Source organism: Epargyreus clarus, unplaced genomic scaffold, assembly GCF_041222505.1.
Source record: "Epargyreus clarus isolate Ecla_fem2 unplaced genomic scaffold, WU_Ecla_fem_2.2 ptg000023l, whole genome shotgun sequence".
Taxonomy (NCBI): domain Eukaryota; kingdom Metazoa; phylum Arthropoda; class Insecta; order Lepidoptera; family Hesperiidae; genus Epargyreus; species Epargyreus clarus.
The window spans coordinates 3,221,698-3,240,034 of NW_027332230.1; the positions used below are offsets into that span (position 1 = coordinate 3,221,698).

Here is an 18,337-nt window from a genome sequence, read left to right on the forward strand (position 1 = left end):
ATACTTATGGCAATTCAAATTAGTGTTCAGGGGTAGTGTGTGTGTAAATAACTGATTGTGTTTAAATTTTTTTCTGGATAATTAGAGTATAATAAATATACGTCATCAAACCATTATTGTTCCAATGCTGGACACGGGTTTCCCCTCAGAATGAGAAGGATTAGGCCATAGTCCGCAGCGCTGGCCAATGCGAATTGGTAGACTTCACCTTTGAGATTTTTTTTATATAAATCTCTCAGATATGCAGGTCTCCTCACGATGTTTTCCTTCAGCGTTTTAAGCAAAGGATAATTAATTTCTAATACGCACATAATTTTTTTATTTTGAAAATCAGCGGTGCGTGCATAGGATTTGAATGTCGGACTCGTTCGAGAGACCAGGTTTCTAAACCATTAGGCTACTGCTCATATCATAATCATAAGAAATATATTTTGTATATATAATTATATATATATTTATATATATATAAATATATATAAATATATAAAATAGTATATATATTTATTATGAAATATTACTTCCCTAATTTACAATATTTATATTGTTACAGATGACGTGCTGGGCGCAATGATAGGGCCACTGACGCGGGTGCCCGTGGTGACGGGGAGAGACGTAGACATGCCCTGCGAGTCCCGTTCGTTGATACAAAACGACACCTTGCTCCTAGTTGTCTGGTACCGGAAGGAGGCACCGGTTTACAGGTGAGTTACTTCTATTATTTTACACGTTCGTTTAAACAAAGGAGGATTTTGGCGGTCACGCAGTTTTTGTTTTTCGCCGACTAATTTCTAAACTATTTATTCCGAAGGAGGGGGCCTTAAGTGATGTGTTAAACATCAGAGACAATCTAAGTTTTTTTTGCCTGACCTCGACTGTACCAATGCTTTTGCGATCAATTATGCTCGTTATAGGAGGGAGTTTATGTAATGAAATCCCTTAATCTTATACTAAGTCAGTAACGGTAAGATTGGTAACCATCCCCAAATAAGATTGGTTCTCACTAGCCATCCACAATACACTCGTTGTACGTTAATTATGAAAGTAGAAAAACAATAACTTACACAAAAGAGGTCAAGAAACGAAAGCGTTAAAGATTTTTGTTTGCACCAAACTAAAATTTTCAAACATTCTTTTAATTTTTGTTTATTCAGAAACGAATAAAATCGCTAGTCTTCCGGCTAACACTCATCGCTTTCCGGTACGCTAATCTTGTTTACAGGTGACTGGTTCTGTTCGTAGTAATATTGTGTAAAGGTTTAGTCAGGTGTGTATTTTTAGTTACTAAAACAGGTCATCGCGACGATGACCTTCGTATGTTTACGATAAGCCTGTGAGTCGTGACCAACTCTGAAGGATCGCTGATTTCTTTCCAAATAAGTGAATCAAAAAAGTACCACTATATAGACCGCTATATACACATACATATTTTTACCAAAATGCGGAGGGTAATCTTTTTCGAGCATGTAATAAGGTAAGTATGTATTATATAGGTACTTACCTTATCACATGCTTGATGGATCATAACATAACTATGAGATGTTGTTGGATTCGTCTAAACTGTGGTAGTAAAATAGGCTTCCTTACTTCCCTTTTCACTCAATAATTTTTTGTCGGTTTAGTTAGAAATCGGATTTTTGTTTTTAATAATAATTAATAGTTATTTTTAAAAGGATGTAAATTATGCATACAAATGACGCGCCACTTCCCATTGCGAAATATCTTTCAGAGCGATGGAAGACTTTTCACTTTCAAAAGATTTTCGATTCAATTTTAATAAACATTTGATTTAATTTAAATAATAACTTTTCAGCTGAAACCAATTTCGTAAGACTTACAATGTTTTATAAAGCTTTTAGCTTATCATGCAGTGAGTAGCTTTTAGGCACGTGTGTTTTAGCAATGCGTAAAATATATGTAATATTATTATTTTGGCCGAACTTTTCATAAATCTTAAATCCAACACGGTGTTCTTTACAGATTTTTATTTGTTAAAATGAGAAATTTAAATAAATTGCATGCCCACCTATTAAAAATTAATTCCTAAATACAGTAACATTTGATCCAAAATAAAGTTCAGATTTGTTTATGTAGAGCTCGATTTCGAGTAAATTCGAATAAAGTGTTTATTGGAAATACGCTGTAGTTTATCTGAAATAAAATAAACCTACCAATTGCTATATAAACTGATTACGACTTATTGTATGGAATAATATATAAGCTTATAAGGGCTCCGTATGTTCAAACTGTACATTGTTTGGCAAACTAAATAACGAGAGATCATTGTTACATCTTATTAAATGGGATACAATTTAAAAGTTCCGACTATTTTTAGTTACGGAATACCTCGTGTATGAGTGCAACGTAAACGATCCAAATGACCAAAGAATATGAGGATAATTCATCATCATGAATTGAACGAATGATGAATGTCATCACATTCTGTTATCTGGTTAAATAATTTTGAATAGGATATTAGAATATGAATTAATTTTAATTGAATTTAAAGCTTCGATGGAGGAGAATAAGGAATTCAAGTTTTCTGAAATAGATGCAAAATTTTAATTATGAAAGTATTCAAATATAATTCAAGAAACAAGTTAAAATAATTTGATGTCGAAGACAACTCGGAATTCAATTGAAATTTATGACAAATTCCGTTATAAGAGGTTTTCATTTGCATTTAGAAATTGAGTGATGTTAAACAAATTTGATTTCGGATTACTTCCGTAACCCAAATATAATAGCTGATTAAAATTGGTGTTGCTTTATGCGTTTTATCACCTAAAGCGGAAATGTTTATTTACGTTTCGTCAGCATATACTATAATCGATATACTCGTAATATAGTCGGATAGATGAAAGTATTTTATGAACCAACATTTCTTTTTCCTTTTTAAGACTGGAACTACAATTTTAATTATTTTGTAATTGTCATACCTTTTACAAAATAACGTATTTTTACCTGTTCTTTATTTTACTTATGTATTTTAAGCCTCCAAAATCGACAAGAATAGTAAGCCGAAAATATAAAAGAATACACAAACGAATTACCTTGAAAACTGGTAAAAATGCCAATAATTTCACATATTGTGGTTATTGAATAATATTTGTATTAAAGTATAATAACTAAGGATAGATCAGATAGCCATCTGTGGTTATTATTGTCAACATGGTAAAATAGTCATTTAATCCAATCCAAACCGACTTTAAACGGAGTTTGTCTTACATTTGAATATTCGGAAACACAGTTTTAGAATTTATCGAACCAATAGTGATTTTTCATACATAAACTACCGAAAAAATAACTTCAGAAACGGCCAACTGAAGCGACATAATATCGTAGAAAGTTAACTTTTCAAAACGCAAGTGCCTTTGGGCTGTGGCTTAATTAAATCTTTGATAAGTTAAATGGATACATGGTCTATTTACACCCTTTGCGTCGGGTTGGCCCTTGGTGTAATGTTTAAATTACCTACCTTTAGTTACTTTGTTTTAATTTAGATATTTCTATAGTAGCTAGCGATAGCTGGACTAATCTTTTTAGGGTTCTACACCTAAAGGATAAAGACGGGAGCCTATTACTAAGCTTCTGATGTCTGGCCGTCAGTCACAGGGCTATACCTCTTGAACCGTAATAAGCAGATTGGTGATACTTTAAATTTTCGCAAGGCATGACTCCGTCTTTAACAATATATAAAACTATAGTATTTAAATAAACTAGTATTGATATTTTAATTTTCATCGTCATTTATCATTTGACTTTAACAGATAACTAAGGTAATATACGCACTGGGCATAATTATATTTTGGGGTTGTTATGACAACCGCCGGAGAGCACCGGAACACACGTGTAACACGTATTCTAGTGGAACGTAATATCTTATTATTATGATTTAATCGTAACTGGAGTGTAATAACAGAGTTAGTAGACAGTAATTTTGTGAACTACTATTACTGTCCTGTTCTCCTCGTCCGACTACCAACACATTATGGTTTCCACTTCTCATAATAGCGTTTACACCGTTTTAAATGTATTGAAACATAAACAATTAAAAATAAGAATTATGAATACTCATGTGTTAGTTTCGTAAATAAGGTAGTGCCTTAATTTTTTTTTTATAATATAGGAGTAGCATACGAGCATACAGTCCACCTGATGGTAAGTGGCTACTGCCGCCTATGGACATCTGTAATCAATCTCAGATAGGATTAGATATTCCTACCTGAGGTCGGCCACAGATGTGCCGCTACCCCTGAGGACTAAGCTGGAATGCCTCGGAAAAGTCTGTCTCCCTTACCACACCCTTCAAACCGGAACACAGCAGCACCTACCACTGCTGTTATAAGGTAGAAATAGGTGTGGCGGTGGTGCCGCCGGAGTCGAACCACAAAGGGTTCTACCACCTTGACAAAAAACCAAATTCGCATACTATATGTAGCTTCCTCAGTAATACTCAAGGACATTTTTCCAGAACACTGGTGACGAGGTCCACTACTTTAATGGCCAATTTCATACTTGAAGTGTCGGTAAATTCTTACCTGACCCAGAGTAGTGTTTGCGATCCAAACAAAAAACGCACTTTTGAAGAAGGCAAATAAACGGAAGCGTCCTGTGATCAAATTTCCGTCCGAATTTCATGCCACAGGAACTTCGTGTAGCTTAATGTAAAAGGGATTTTTGTTGAAGAGATTTATGAAAAAAACGGGAGTTTCCTCATTTCGTTTTCTGACACTAATAAAATGCGTGAATACGAGTAAACCAACCTAATAAATCTAACCAAACAGCCAACTCGAGGGGCCTTTCACCAAGTAACCTAAGCTAGAACTGTCTTAAACCAAAAGGCATGTTTGATTTCCATTTCATTTTATTAAATAAAGTTGCAAGGTACTTGTATCTGTGGCCGACCTCAGGATTCTCTTATCTGGAGTTATTTTAGATCCTTGTTCCATGGGCGACAGTGGTGACTAACCATGGTGGACTTAAGCTCATTTTTATTGCGATAAAAAATAACACCAGCGTGTACTATGTGTATATAATATTACTAATTTTAAAACAAGTTACACAAATCATCAATTAAACGACGACCAGCGTGGTGGAGCGGTCACCGTACTGTTCTGACTTGCAGGAGTTCTGGATTCGATCCCTGGTCAGACAGATATCTGAATGATGAATATAGATTTCTGTTTGGGTCTAGGTGTTTGAATATCCATCTATGTCCATGGCGCTCACGGCAGAATCCTAGTGTGGATGTGGGGCTGTTAGCATAGAAATTTTCTCTTTTTAGAACTCACTTAAAACATAGGATCTATAAGGTACTGCCTTTTTAATCTATACTAATATTATAAAGAGGAAAACTTTGTTTGTTTGTTTGATTGTAATGAATAGGCTCAAAAACTGCTGGACCGATTTAAAAAATTATTTCACCATTCGAAAGCTACGTTATCCACGAGTAACATAGGCTATATTTTATATGAATAATATTTCATAAATAGATTTTGAGGCGGTACAAAGTTTGCCGGGTTTGCTAGTCTTTTATAAATCAGGATTGGTATGAATACCTAATAATATTTATCATAACCAAGATATCAAACTAATCCTTGCCCGATTCAGGACAGGAAAGGAGGTACTGCCTTTTTATCTTTTATAAATCAGGATTGGTATGAATACCTTATAATATTCATCATAACCAGGATATCAAACTAATCCTTGCCCGATTCAGGACAGTAAAGGCGACATCCCTTTTTGATTTTATTCCACGAGAAATTCGTGTAGCATAATGTAAAAGGGTCGATCCTTTGTCGAGGTTCCTGATATAGAATATAGTATATCTTGTTTTTGTTATCTGTCAGTGAGTACGCGATACACGTGTCTGACGATGTATATTTAGGAATATTGGATTTTTGTCCGGATTACATAGAATAAATACACAATTTTACATATTTTACATATAATATTCAGTTAGGTATTTCAAGATTTATTTTGTCAATTCAATCTCTTGCTACCTACCTGTTTCTTGTTGGTTACAGCTATTTTACGCATTTTTCTTTATAATATAGGAGTAGCGGACGAGCATGCAGTCCACCTGATAGTAAGTGGCTACTGCCACCCATGGACATCTGTAATCAACCCCAGATAGGATTAAATATTCCTACCTGAGGTCTGCCACAGATGTGCCGCTACCCTTGAGGACTAAGCGGGAATACCTCGGTAAAGTATGTCTTTTTTACCACACCCTTCAAAACGGAACACAGCAGCGCCTAACACTGCTGTTATTAGGCAGAAATAGGTCGGAGTCAAACCACAAATGGTTCTACCACCTTCAGAAATTGAAAGCATCCTGAAAATTTGCACGCCTCAAGAAGTAATTGTTCGAAGTAAATAATGCGTAATAAACAATAATATACCCCATTTTTATAACGGACTAAAAAGTAAAAAGAATATTCAAACCTAAAAATGCAAAACAGTTAAATAATAAATGAGTAGGGATCATCAACTAACAATATTTACAGTTAAAAATATTTTTTATAATACGCCAAGTTATCTGTCGAATGCGCTCTAAGTTTATCTTTTAAATTTATTTTCTACTTTTAAGCTATTTCAATAATTATTAATAATTAGTAGGTGGATACCGGGGGGCCATCTCTTATCTATACTATCTCATATATATATCGACAATACTGTATTACTTAATATCGCCGTTAATTCTTGACGCCGTTGTTTTTCAACGAATAATAATTTTGTCTATTGAGCATGGATCTCCTCCAAGAATAAGAAAGAACGTTTAGGCTATAGTTCACCGCATTGGGCAACTGCCAATAGGTAAGCTTCATACACCTTTGAAAACTTTAAGCACAAACTCTGAGGCATAAAGTTTTCCTTACGATGTTCTCCTCTACCAGCGATAATATTAATTTATAATAAGCACATAACTTTGAAAAATTCAGAGGTGCCTTTGATTTGAAACTTAAACGTCTTCATTCGTTGAATTTCAATTACTACGCTTTCACTGGATTCAAGTAAAATTTTCACATCTGTTTTATTTTTAAGAAGCAATATAGTGTAATAGAAATATGTTAAGAAGCCATTGAAATTGTTAGAACGTGAAGAATCCCATCTTACTCCACTTTCGCGCTGTGGTTGTGTAAAATATAGCTCATGCCGGCCACAGTGGGTTATGTGATCTTAGATGCACATCTACCCTTAACATTTTAGAATGAACCATGTATACATATGTACTCAAGGGACTCAGTTATAATTTTTTATAGATAAGATTTTCTAGAAAATTATTTAATTAATATTCTGCACCAATCTTTATTAGAGCAACACGGTGGATTATCAGTTCCACTTGTGGCAAGAGATTCGTACCCAGGAGTGGGATATTAAAAGCGTTAAAGCCAAGTCATCATCATCAACCCGTTACTGTCCCAGTGCTGGGCGCGGGTCTCCTCACAGTATGATAAGAATCAGGCCACAGTCTAACGCTCTGGTCAAGTGCAAATTAGTAGATTTCACATACATTTGAAAACTTTTTAAAGAGCTGAGCGCACATATAAATAAAATTATCTATATTCAAATTAAAATATATTTAAATCATTAAAACTGAATACTGTGCTTATATAAAATAAAATGCTTACAATAATACACGTATTCATTACATCACAATTACAAATAAACTGAGGGCTTGTTTACAATAATTTCGTTCATAACAAGAAGATGTTTTAATAAAAAATTAGCCGCCTGTTTTACAGTGAAAGGTTTTGGCCAGTAGACAAACGCAAGCGCTTGGCGCTTGCGTTTGTCTACTGGCAACTAACCGAATTCATTACAGGCTTGAGAACAGGAAAGTGTTATATCTGGTACTTTTACGCATTTAACATTCGATACTCTTTGTTATTTATTAACAGCTATTATTAATAACCAATTTTCCAAGGTCTTGCCCGCCAAATTTCAAAATTCGATCTTTGGTTGGCCAAAATCTATCCAAGTCAGGTTATTAGTAACGGGGTTGTAGATATATAGTATAATAACAGAACTTCGAAAACTTAAATGTAATTAACTGAAGTGAAAAAGAAGTGACACTCGGAGCTCAAGGCATAATTAAAATAATATTTTATGATACGATCATAGATTTGTAAATATTACTCACTCCTAACAAGAAAATGTAGTTTGACGTTTTAACAATAAAGTTTTGACGATTGAAATTGTCACTGTCATCTATTTTCGTGTTTGAAAAATATTAAATAATGTAGTTTACATCATTTACGAATGAAATGACAATTCTCCGCACATTTTCTTCGATTTCGTGTCTTAACTGCGCTTGTCGGCATTGACAAGCGCAATTAGGACACTTTGCCGTTTTAGCCATTTAATGGCTTCCTTCAATAACAAGGCGGTGAGATAAGTATACTTATCTATAAATACGATTTAAATATTATAAGCTGCAGTGACAAACGTAAATTGGGTTATTTTTCTGTATTTGTAGTTTGTTCCCGCTTTTTGAAACTTGACGGAATAGTTTTCAAGAACAATTTTCAAACTAGAACATATAGCAGTGTAAAATTATATGCTGTTTCTGCTTTATAGCAGCAGAGCTTATAGCTGTAAACAGGCAGACTTCTCGCAGTCTGCTTGTTTATCCATTTGTATTCATGGCTACTCCAAAATCCGGAATAGCACCACCGTTTTAGGAATTTCACATTACTTATTCAAAGAATGTCACAACGTACATCATTTTCAGCGCTAAGTGCACCACAAGTTATATTCACTATATATTTACGCTAACTTAACCAAGACAGTTAAATATTTTTAGGTTTATGTCAAATCTTAATTTTTTTAGCATTGCAAAGGTTATGTTAAAAAATAAAAGAAAATCTGAAACTAAACTATAAGTCACGTAAATCCATACCTAACCTACATATATGTATTTATGGTCACACTTACACGACCAGCAAGTTGAAGTTGATATCACTGGATTCATCAACAATTTGCCTTCCGCATTTTGTAAAGCAAATTTACCTCATATTATCGCAAACTGACGCTGTTTATTTAGAACAGTCAAGTTGGATAACTATACTTGGTATATATATACAGGATGTCCCGTAAGTACCACTCCAAACTTGGGGAGAACATAGGTTAGGCTCTGACCTCTCTGAGAAAAAAAAAAGCCTTAGTAAAAGTGTCACCGTTTTTGTACTATCGATTGTTTAATATTTTTTTAAAATTCAGCCCTCTTCATCATCTTTCATTAACTGCGTGTACAAATTTGATGATGCAGTGTTTATTTTTCTGTTAAATACTATCAGATAGTTGGTCTACTATATTGAAATGTAAATTGGTTAAAAGATCTAAAGGAACCATTAAAAATAGGGCTATTTTTAGATTTTAATTTTACTATTTTTTTCTCAACTTTGACCATTCGCGGTGAAAAAAAAATGTACTGACACTTATAGGTCAGTACATTTTTTTTACACATTGCTCAAAAAATATGTGTAGTTAATAGAGTATTCAAAAATACCACACTTACTATTTAAAGTTGAAGGAAAAAAGTAAGGCTGTTTTTGCATGAAACCAACTAAAAATAATGATCGAGTTTTTATTTTAATTACGCTTCCTAACAACTCAAAACGTGTCAAACAGTACAAAATTCCATCATTGACTAATTAGACATTTAAAAATATTCTTATTCACTTATTTTTTTAAATTTAAAACCAAGTAAGTAACTAACTAGCAAACAAAGTAATACACTTGTTCAAGTCAATTTTTACCTACTTTTAAATGTCGTGTTGAAGTGAAACTTCATATGTGTATGTAATTTGAATGATAATGCCATAATTTGGTATCTTGGAACTGATCTGATGATGGAGCCAGCGGTGATACTCCAATTCTTCAGCGACTAAGGGTAAAAACTGGTAGGAGATCTACCATCCATTTCCTGGCTCCATCATCACATCAGTTCCAAGATTTAGTTAAAAAGAAGAAGTATTTTTTTTTCTCAGAGAAATCAGACCCTCGCCTATATTCTCCCCAAGTTTGTCGTGGTATTTACGGGACAACCTGTATAATAATTAAACACTTTGAAAGTTTTCTCAACTCAAATATTAGTGCGATAACACGACCAAGTAACAACCCATTCTTAAGGTGGGTTGCACCATATAACTCAAACTAAACTTCGCTTAAATTTAAAAAGTACTTAAAATCATTACTATTTCTTAAAACTGTAATTTTGTTTCTTTTTTACGAACTGGGTGGCGGAGCGGTCACCGTACCGGTCTTTTTTTTCTACGCTAATATTATAAAGGTTGTAATGAATAGGCTCAAAAACTACTAGACCGATTTTAAAAATTCTTTCACCATTCGAAAGCTACATTATCCACGAATAACATAGGCTATATTTTATATGAAATATATTTGATAAATAGATTTTGAGGCGGTACAAAGTTTGCCGGGACAGCTAGTTTTATAATATAGGAGTAGCAGACGAGCGTGCAGTCCACCTGATGGTAAGTGGCTACTACCGCCCATGGACATCTGTAATCAACCCCAGATAGGATTAGATATTCCTACCTGAGTTCGGCCACAGAGGCGCTGCTACCCCTGAGGACAAAGCTGGAACGCCTCGGAAAAGTCTGTCTCCCTTACCACACCCTTCAAACCGGAACACAGCAGCGCCTAACACTGCTGTTATTAGCTAGAAATAGGTGTGGCGGTGGTGCTGCCGGAGTCGAACCACAAAGGGTTCTACCACCTTCAACTTCGGTCTGACGCGCAGAGGGTTCCAGGTTCGATCCCCGGACAGACTGATATCTGAATGATGAATTTAGATATCTGTTCTGGGTACTAGGTGTTTGTGTACTCGTCTTTGTGTGTGTCCATAGCACCTATGATACAGGAAATCCTAGTGTGGGGCTATGAGTGTAGAAAACGTTTATTTGTGTTTTGTGTATTTATTACTTTTCTTGTTGTGTACGCTCATAAGGATTGTTTTATATTCATCTATAAGTGATTATGCAATTGTTCTTAATGAAATTCCTAATTCTTACGTTAAGTTGGCACATATAAATGTAATAATCGTTGCTGATTTAAATAAATAAACTCATGTCAAAACTACGGTTAAGCAATTCATGTGTTGTACCATTTTAGTTACGATTTACATGACGTCATTACTAACACTTAACGTTAACTGGATTTCGGTCGGTTAAAGTTATTGTTTTCATCGACTTCCGTATCTGTCAACGTTGATTAAAACTAGTGTTGTTAAATTCCATCGTTATCACCAAAGTTATTAACGACTCTCTAACATAATTTTTAAACGGGCCTTCAGTGCAACCAACCCTTAATAATTTGTCGCTAACCAAAACAGCTTTTGCTTGTTTATTACGACCTAAATATTAAATCGATTGGAACCCCGTTGCGTGCTTCAACTTGTTAACTATATTTCTTGCCCACGCTTAGCTCTTCCGCATTTAACTCAAATAAATAATTCCATTGGCAATGTTGGGCTCGTTCGCGAGTTATATATGTGACTGCTAGTGTACGATAAGTGAGAAGAGACTTTCGATTGTTGTCATTGGATACAACACGAGTTCCAACTCATTTTTAACCGACTTCAAAAAAGGAGGAAGTTACTTAATTCGACCGTATATATATATATATGTATATATATATATATGTTTTTATTAATGTTTGTTCAGCGATTTCTTCACGATGCCGCCACCTATCGACATGATTCAAATACCATTGTATGCGGCTAGTTTCACAGGGGGCTCCATTTCGAGGAAATTTGAAAATATTTGCCAGTTTTCCCGGAAAATTGGAAAAACCTGATTTCATATACACTTCAATAAGTCGAGTATTTCTTAACCAATTTAAATTTTCTTTTTGTCATATGCAAGGGTGTTTTATTGCGGTACTTTTCTACCTTTACATGAGTATGATCTGATAATTACAACTTTAGTTATAAGGTGGAACTCATCATCACTATCCCATTTTTTTTCATATTTTAAGATATCTTACCTCCTGGCCACCGAATTATCATGAAACTTAAAATGAAAATTGAGTATCTAAATAAACGTGATATGATGGAAAATTCGACCTTCAACTCTTCAATCCTAATAATGCAGAAGTGCCTCTTGCCTCAACCATACAAATAAGGAGCTTACGAATATTTAATAAGGTTGATAAATAGAGATATATATTGGAAAATTCGACATTCAACTCTTCAACCCTGATAATGCAGAGGAGCCTCCTGCCTCAACCATACCAGTAAGACATTTGGAACTTACGAAGTAACAATATAGTTTCGCCTATAGTGTTTCGTATTGAATTGGTAAGTTTAGATTGGAACATATAAGACAATACAAAACTAAGCGAGCATGGCGCGGCAGCATCCTACGTGCGAGTGGGTCCAATTAGTATGAATTCAGTCCTTACCTTTAATCATGATCACGTTTATACAATTTTACATAATATTAATATAAACGCTAGTATGTCATCCCTAAAAAGGGTGAAAAAAATTTTTTTACCAAAAAATAAAACCGACTTCTATGTCACTACAAAGTAAAAAATAATTCAAATAAATGTTGGTTTAGTACATAGTTCTGAAGTCGGTGAAGTCGGCGCTCGACATATTTCGTTGGATAACGGCGTAAATAGCGTAGCGTGTCCAATATGAGCGCCGCCTTCAGAACTATATGTACTAAACCAACATTTATTTGAATTATTTTTTACTTTGTAGTGACATAAAAGTCGGTTTTATTTTTTGTTAAAAAAAATTACACTACAATTCCGCTGTGACGCATCGTGGTATAGTATGCTGTAGATTTTTTGTTGTAATATAGGAGTAGCAGATAATCTCGCAGTCGATCTGATAATAAATGGCTACTGCCACCCATAGACGTTTGTAATCAACCCCGAATAAGAGGAACAGATGTACGGGTGGTGTCTCTGGAGTCATATTACAGAGGGATCTACTATCGTCGGTTTTCTCTAGACGTATTAAATGTGATGAGCAAACAATTTAAAGAGAAGTCATTTAATACTGTAATTCGTAACTAAACCAATAAAGCGGTTGGAGATCCCGGAGTCCTCTACGCAGCGTCAAGGACGGCCACCGGGGGGGTTTTAGTGCGGTAAGAATCCCACATAACCTCGTGTCACTCCCACGGCATGTGGTACCTTTTGTAGGTTTCCCCCTCGTAAAAAAAGGTGATGGGTGTGTATGTATTGCAGTACCTACTAAACATCAGACGGATTGCCATTCAAAGCGAATGAAAAAATAATCCCTTAAACTCGTTTTCAATCATGCCTAATTGAAACAGAAAGGACAATAAGCGTTTCACAGCCGATTACATTCAATTGATCCACAGCACTTTATAGCGGGACGGGGATCCCGCGAGAAATCAGCTATAAAATTGACGCAGTATGTAAAATGTTTGTGCTGGGTAATAAGCGAGATACGGTATGTATCTGAAAGCGTGTTCTGAAAGGTTCGTCTCCGGATGCATTTGGTAAGGGAGACATACTTTTCTGAGGCGTTCCAGCTCAGTCTTCAGGGGTAGCGGCGCATCTGTAGTCAACTTCAGGTAGGAATATCTAATCCTATCTGGGGTTGATTACAGATGTCCATGGACGGCAGTAGCCACTTACCATCAGGTGGACTGGATGCTCGTCTACAACTCTTATATTATATATTTAAAAAAACACAGTGGGTTTATATAATAATTGGCCAAGCGCAAGTCGAACTCGCACTCCGTGGGTTCCGTTCCGCGCCACCAAAATTTTCATGTTTGAATTTTTATCAGCATTTAAGTATATGTATTTTGAAAATTCGAACTGTCTACCTATTACGGCTTAATAGATCGAAAACCGTCGAAAAATAGTAGTCACTTTTATGGTAACCCCCGTTTATTTTCAACTTCTTTTTAATTTCATATGTTTTGTTATAGGCGCCACCCTTATAAATACTCTGTAAAAAATCAAGTGTCTATATATTACGGTTCATAAAATAGATCCTTTTGATAGACGGCCAGACGGCCAGACAGCGGAAGCTTATTAATAGGGCTCTATTTTAACCCTTTAGGGGGCACGGACCCCTAAAAAAGAATAATATTATGTGTTGATATTACATAATTAAAAGTAAGCATTTCGTCGCTTTAATAATTATCTTATCTCTGAGGGATATCATTTGTTTTGTATTCCAGCAAATGGAATCAAATATATAATTAAGGGAAGATAATCGTATCTAGCAAAAGTTTGATTTAATACCTGCCTATCAAACTTTAATTAAAATATCCTTTCCTCGAAATGAAAAGGTTTAACGTTATAATGTACTAGAAGTAAGGATATCCTTATATGCACATGATTACAATACTTTGAGATCATAGATGCAAATTTTTTATTAAATGAAGCAACTTATAAATAATTTGCAGTTCATACCTACGTAACTTAAAATGTCGGCATTGGCATTATAATTCTAATCCCGGACTAGAACTGGGCCAAAAGAGTACGGGACACGCTGACTTAATAGACAAATGACTTGAAAAAGTGAACTGAAAGCCGCTATATTTAGAGAGGGCTACTCAGATTGGCGCAGATTAAGGGAGGTCTATTTTACAATGGAGTGTCAAAGGCTGTTTGAAGGTATTATGCGATAACCTAGTGGTCTGAAGTTCGGCTATTGATTTAGGAGTTGTTATCACCCGCACGCCTTTTATTTTTGCCCGCTTACTGAGGGTAATGTTATTGAGCGTATGCATTTCTCATTCTTTGGCACGTAGTACAGCCCAAAAGGTTTAAGGGATTTTAATATATCAGGAGTCGTTGGAATCGTCTATATTGTGGGAGTATATAGGTATAGGTTATAAATTAAATATCCATTTTTTAGTTTTTATAATTATTACCAGTTCTATGTTATGCGTATATCATTTGATCTGACGAAAAAAAAACTTTGAGACACAGTTTCACATGTTTTGTTTCTTCCTTGCGTTTGACAAACGACGAATACACCTGTATTCGTCATCACGATCATAGGCTCGGGATATTGCCCACTCAATCACGGCTTTCGTTAAGCTGTGACCGTGTTTGTGGTAATATTTTGCAAAATAGAGCCCATTCGGTTCAGTCCGTCTGCGCAAATCTCACTTTTGCAATTTCACGGAATGATTCGGTGAACTTATTCTGAAAGAACAAAAATCGCGCCACTGGGATATTTTGTTTCAGATTTCGTTTGAGCGCCGCCAACGGTCTTTGCAGTAATAGAAAAAGTCGGACTTATAACGCTGCGGTCAATAGCGATTTTGCAATTTTGTTGTTCAGAACTGCAATAATTTTTAATTATACAAATGAATATATTCTACAATAAATAATTGGATATCTTGCTATTAAACGTATTATGGTCTGAAATGTCGTCTTGCGAAGTCATTAGTCGTCTATTCTAAGGGAAGCCTATTCCCGTTTAAATTTCTAAAGATTAATGGAATAATATTTACCAACCACGTGAAAATCATGAGACACGATAAATATGTATTATGACAAATTTTAGTCATACATTTTACGTGTGTAGGTCATTTGCAGAGTTTATTACAGTTTTATATTCATAAGAATTCACCCCAAAAATATCTGCATTGAAAATAAAATTTTAATTTTAACTTTCAATGTTCGTTATAACTATGGCCCGGAACTTACAAAGTTCGCATAATTAATGAGGCACGATTTGTGCAAAGGTTTTGTTAAACAAAGGTTTCAATACAACAAAAGAGAAACCAGGAATAATTTGAAATAATGCATAATTAATAATACACGTCTGATTTATATTATGCTATCATTTTCCTGGAAAACAGATGGAATCCTATAGCACATTAAAGCGATTCTATTACAATAAACGAAATGCCTATGTTTTACAATAGTTACACGACTCGCATTTTGCAATAGTTGACTTACAACAAGACCGTTTTGAGTGGTTGATACATCCACATCAACCCATTACTATTCCATTGCTGGGCGTGAATCATCTCGCAAAATGAGAAGGGCACCCCCAGGATACTCCAAATCGCTAGCGTAGTTCGAATTGGTAGACTTCACACAAACGATAATTAATCCTTACTAATATTATCTTCTCTTCTCTCTTCTTCACGCCTAAACCACTGAACCGATTTTAATGAAATTTTGTACAAACATAGTCTGTGACGTGAGAAAGGACATAGGATAGTTTTTATCCCGGAAATCCCGCGGGAACTAGGGATGACGATCTAAGAACGATTAATCGGAGAATCGAACTTTCGGACCAAAAACACGATTACTTTAATGGATATTCGTAAGGGTTGAATCGTAAACTATGCATTTGATCAAGTGATGATCTTTAGCAAAGTTGTTGTCCATGAACCCACGAAGGTTTCAGATTTGGTACGACCAATTTTCGCCAGATGGCATCACTGTCATTCCAATGAAGGTACGAATTTTACGAAGCGGAACACCCTTAGTATTAGTTTTTACGTTTTTACAAAAATGACTGTTTTTGTATTTGTTTACGTATTTCTCATACATTTCCAATCAGTTCTGATACAGTCCGCTAGGGGCGCTTATTGGAAATGTATGGGAAAACACGTAAAAAATACAAAAACAGTCATTTTTGTAAAACCGTAAAATCTCATACTAAGGGTACAGTTAATACCATGAGATAACGAGTGCATGTATTATCGAATGACGAATAATTTTCGTAAATATTGCAATCATTCATAATACGAAAACAGTTATAATAGCTAAGGTGTATTTTCCGCTTCGTGTAGAGTCCGACTCGTCGCATCTTAGTGACACTTGGTATATTTTGTAATTTGAATTGTATTAATTTTATCTGAAAATGGCTTCTTCTTTTCAAATTATACATTGATTTCTATACAGATAGTTTTCATATTTTACGTAAAAACCCACTTCACACAATGAATAAAATCCAAACCGAGACTTATACAAGGAAAATAAAATTACGAGTATATTCAGTAATCCCTAAGTTTTTCTGTGTTAATTTCCGAAAAAATTCAATCTGTTTTATAATTTCAATCTGGCATTTACATTTATTTTGTGAGCGGAAACTTATTTACAAGACAAACTCGTTTCTCCTGAACAAAAACCCGGCAGGTTTTTATCACTGAGCGAAATATAACCGGGAACTCGCTTCACTCATTTATTTTATTACGCGCCTCCTAAGGGATGGGGAACGGAACAATAGAACAAATCCGAATTAAAATCGCAGATTGTATCCTGCCCTCGGGCGATGACTGCCCTTTATATATAGAAATATAGATATATACAGATTGTTGGGTAATGGGAATGGGCTTCATATTTTAGTCAACATTGATCATTCAGATTAGTTGTGCCCTTTAATTAATATTTAAGGCGATTATAGTCTTACTGTGCAGATCATAATCGATTTTCAAAATTAAATATCGACGATCTCTATGGAAAGTATGTTTTTATAACACTTAAGTAGGAAACAAGGCAGTCTACTTAGTGGCAAGTGTATGATGTAGGCATTTATAATTAAAACGAGAAAATATTAAGAGTGCTGCCTAAGATGATAACAGGTGCATTGCTACCCCCTAAGGACGTAGCTGGAACGCTTTAGATACGTACACCTTCCTTACCACATCCTTCAATATTGTTGTTATTAGGCAAACGTATTGGTGGTGGTGCCTCCGCAGTCGAACTACAGATGATTCTACCACCTTCAACAATTCACCGTCAAATCCATCTTGAACCTAATATTATGATTTTATGTTTAATTCTGTTATACAACATTCCAATTTCTTAATCGTTTGCCTTCGATATTATAAGAAATGTCCCAGTAGTTTCAATATTTAAAATTTTGATCAAAACATTTGCCCAATATTGGCCCTTATTAGATACAGTTGTGAACATTTGGAAGGTGGCCAACTTAGGGCCCATTTATTGTTGGCAGTGCTGTTTCCTACAATATGTGTAATTTATGAACCCGATATATAACTTTACGAGTACATTATGTAATATTAATAATGCAGGACATTATCTGGTTTTGGGCATGATACAATGTTATTTACTTTGCGAAATTGCACTGGTAAAGCATAACTCTAGACAATTACTTAATAATACGAGTTGTGCCCCGCAGTTTCACTCACGTTATAAATATTAATAATACTTTGGAGATTTCATAGCGATTATTTTTTGCGCGGAACCCTAATTATAAACACAGTAAGTTACTCTCTATAACCTCAGCTAACTGCCAGTAAAAGTCCCGTTAAAATCAGTCCAGCCGTCTCGGAAATTAGTCGAAATGAACAGATAGACACATAAACAATTTTTTTATAAGTAT

At 34.9% G+C, this 18,337-nt stretch overlaps 1 protein-coding gene across 7 annotated transcripts in view; it reads left to right on the forward strand.

Moving 5' to 3' along the window:
* Positions 1 to 18,337, forward strand: part of LOC140751564 (kin of IRRE-like protein 1) — a 231,987-nt gene that overhangs the window by 124,289 nt on the left and 89,361 nt on the right. For all 7 annotated transcript variants that reach the window (XM_073085489.1, XM_073085490.1, XM_073085491.1 and 4 more), the window contains exon 3: positions 551 to 701. In XM_073085489.1, coding sequence (XP_072941590.1) covers positions 551 to 701 — 151 coding nt within the window. The remainder of the gene's footprint in view (positions 1 to 550; positions 702 to 18,337) is intronic.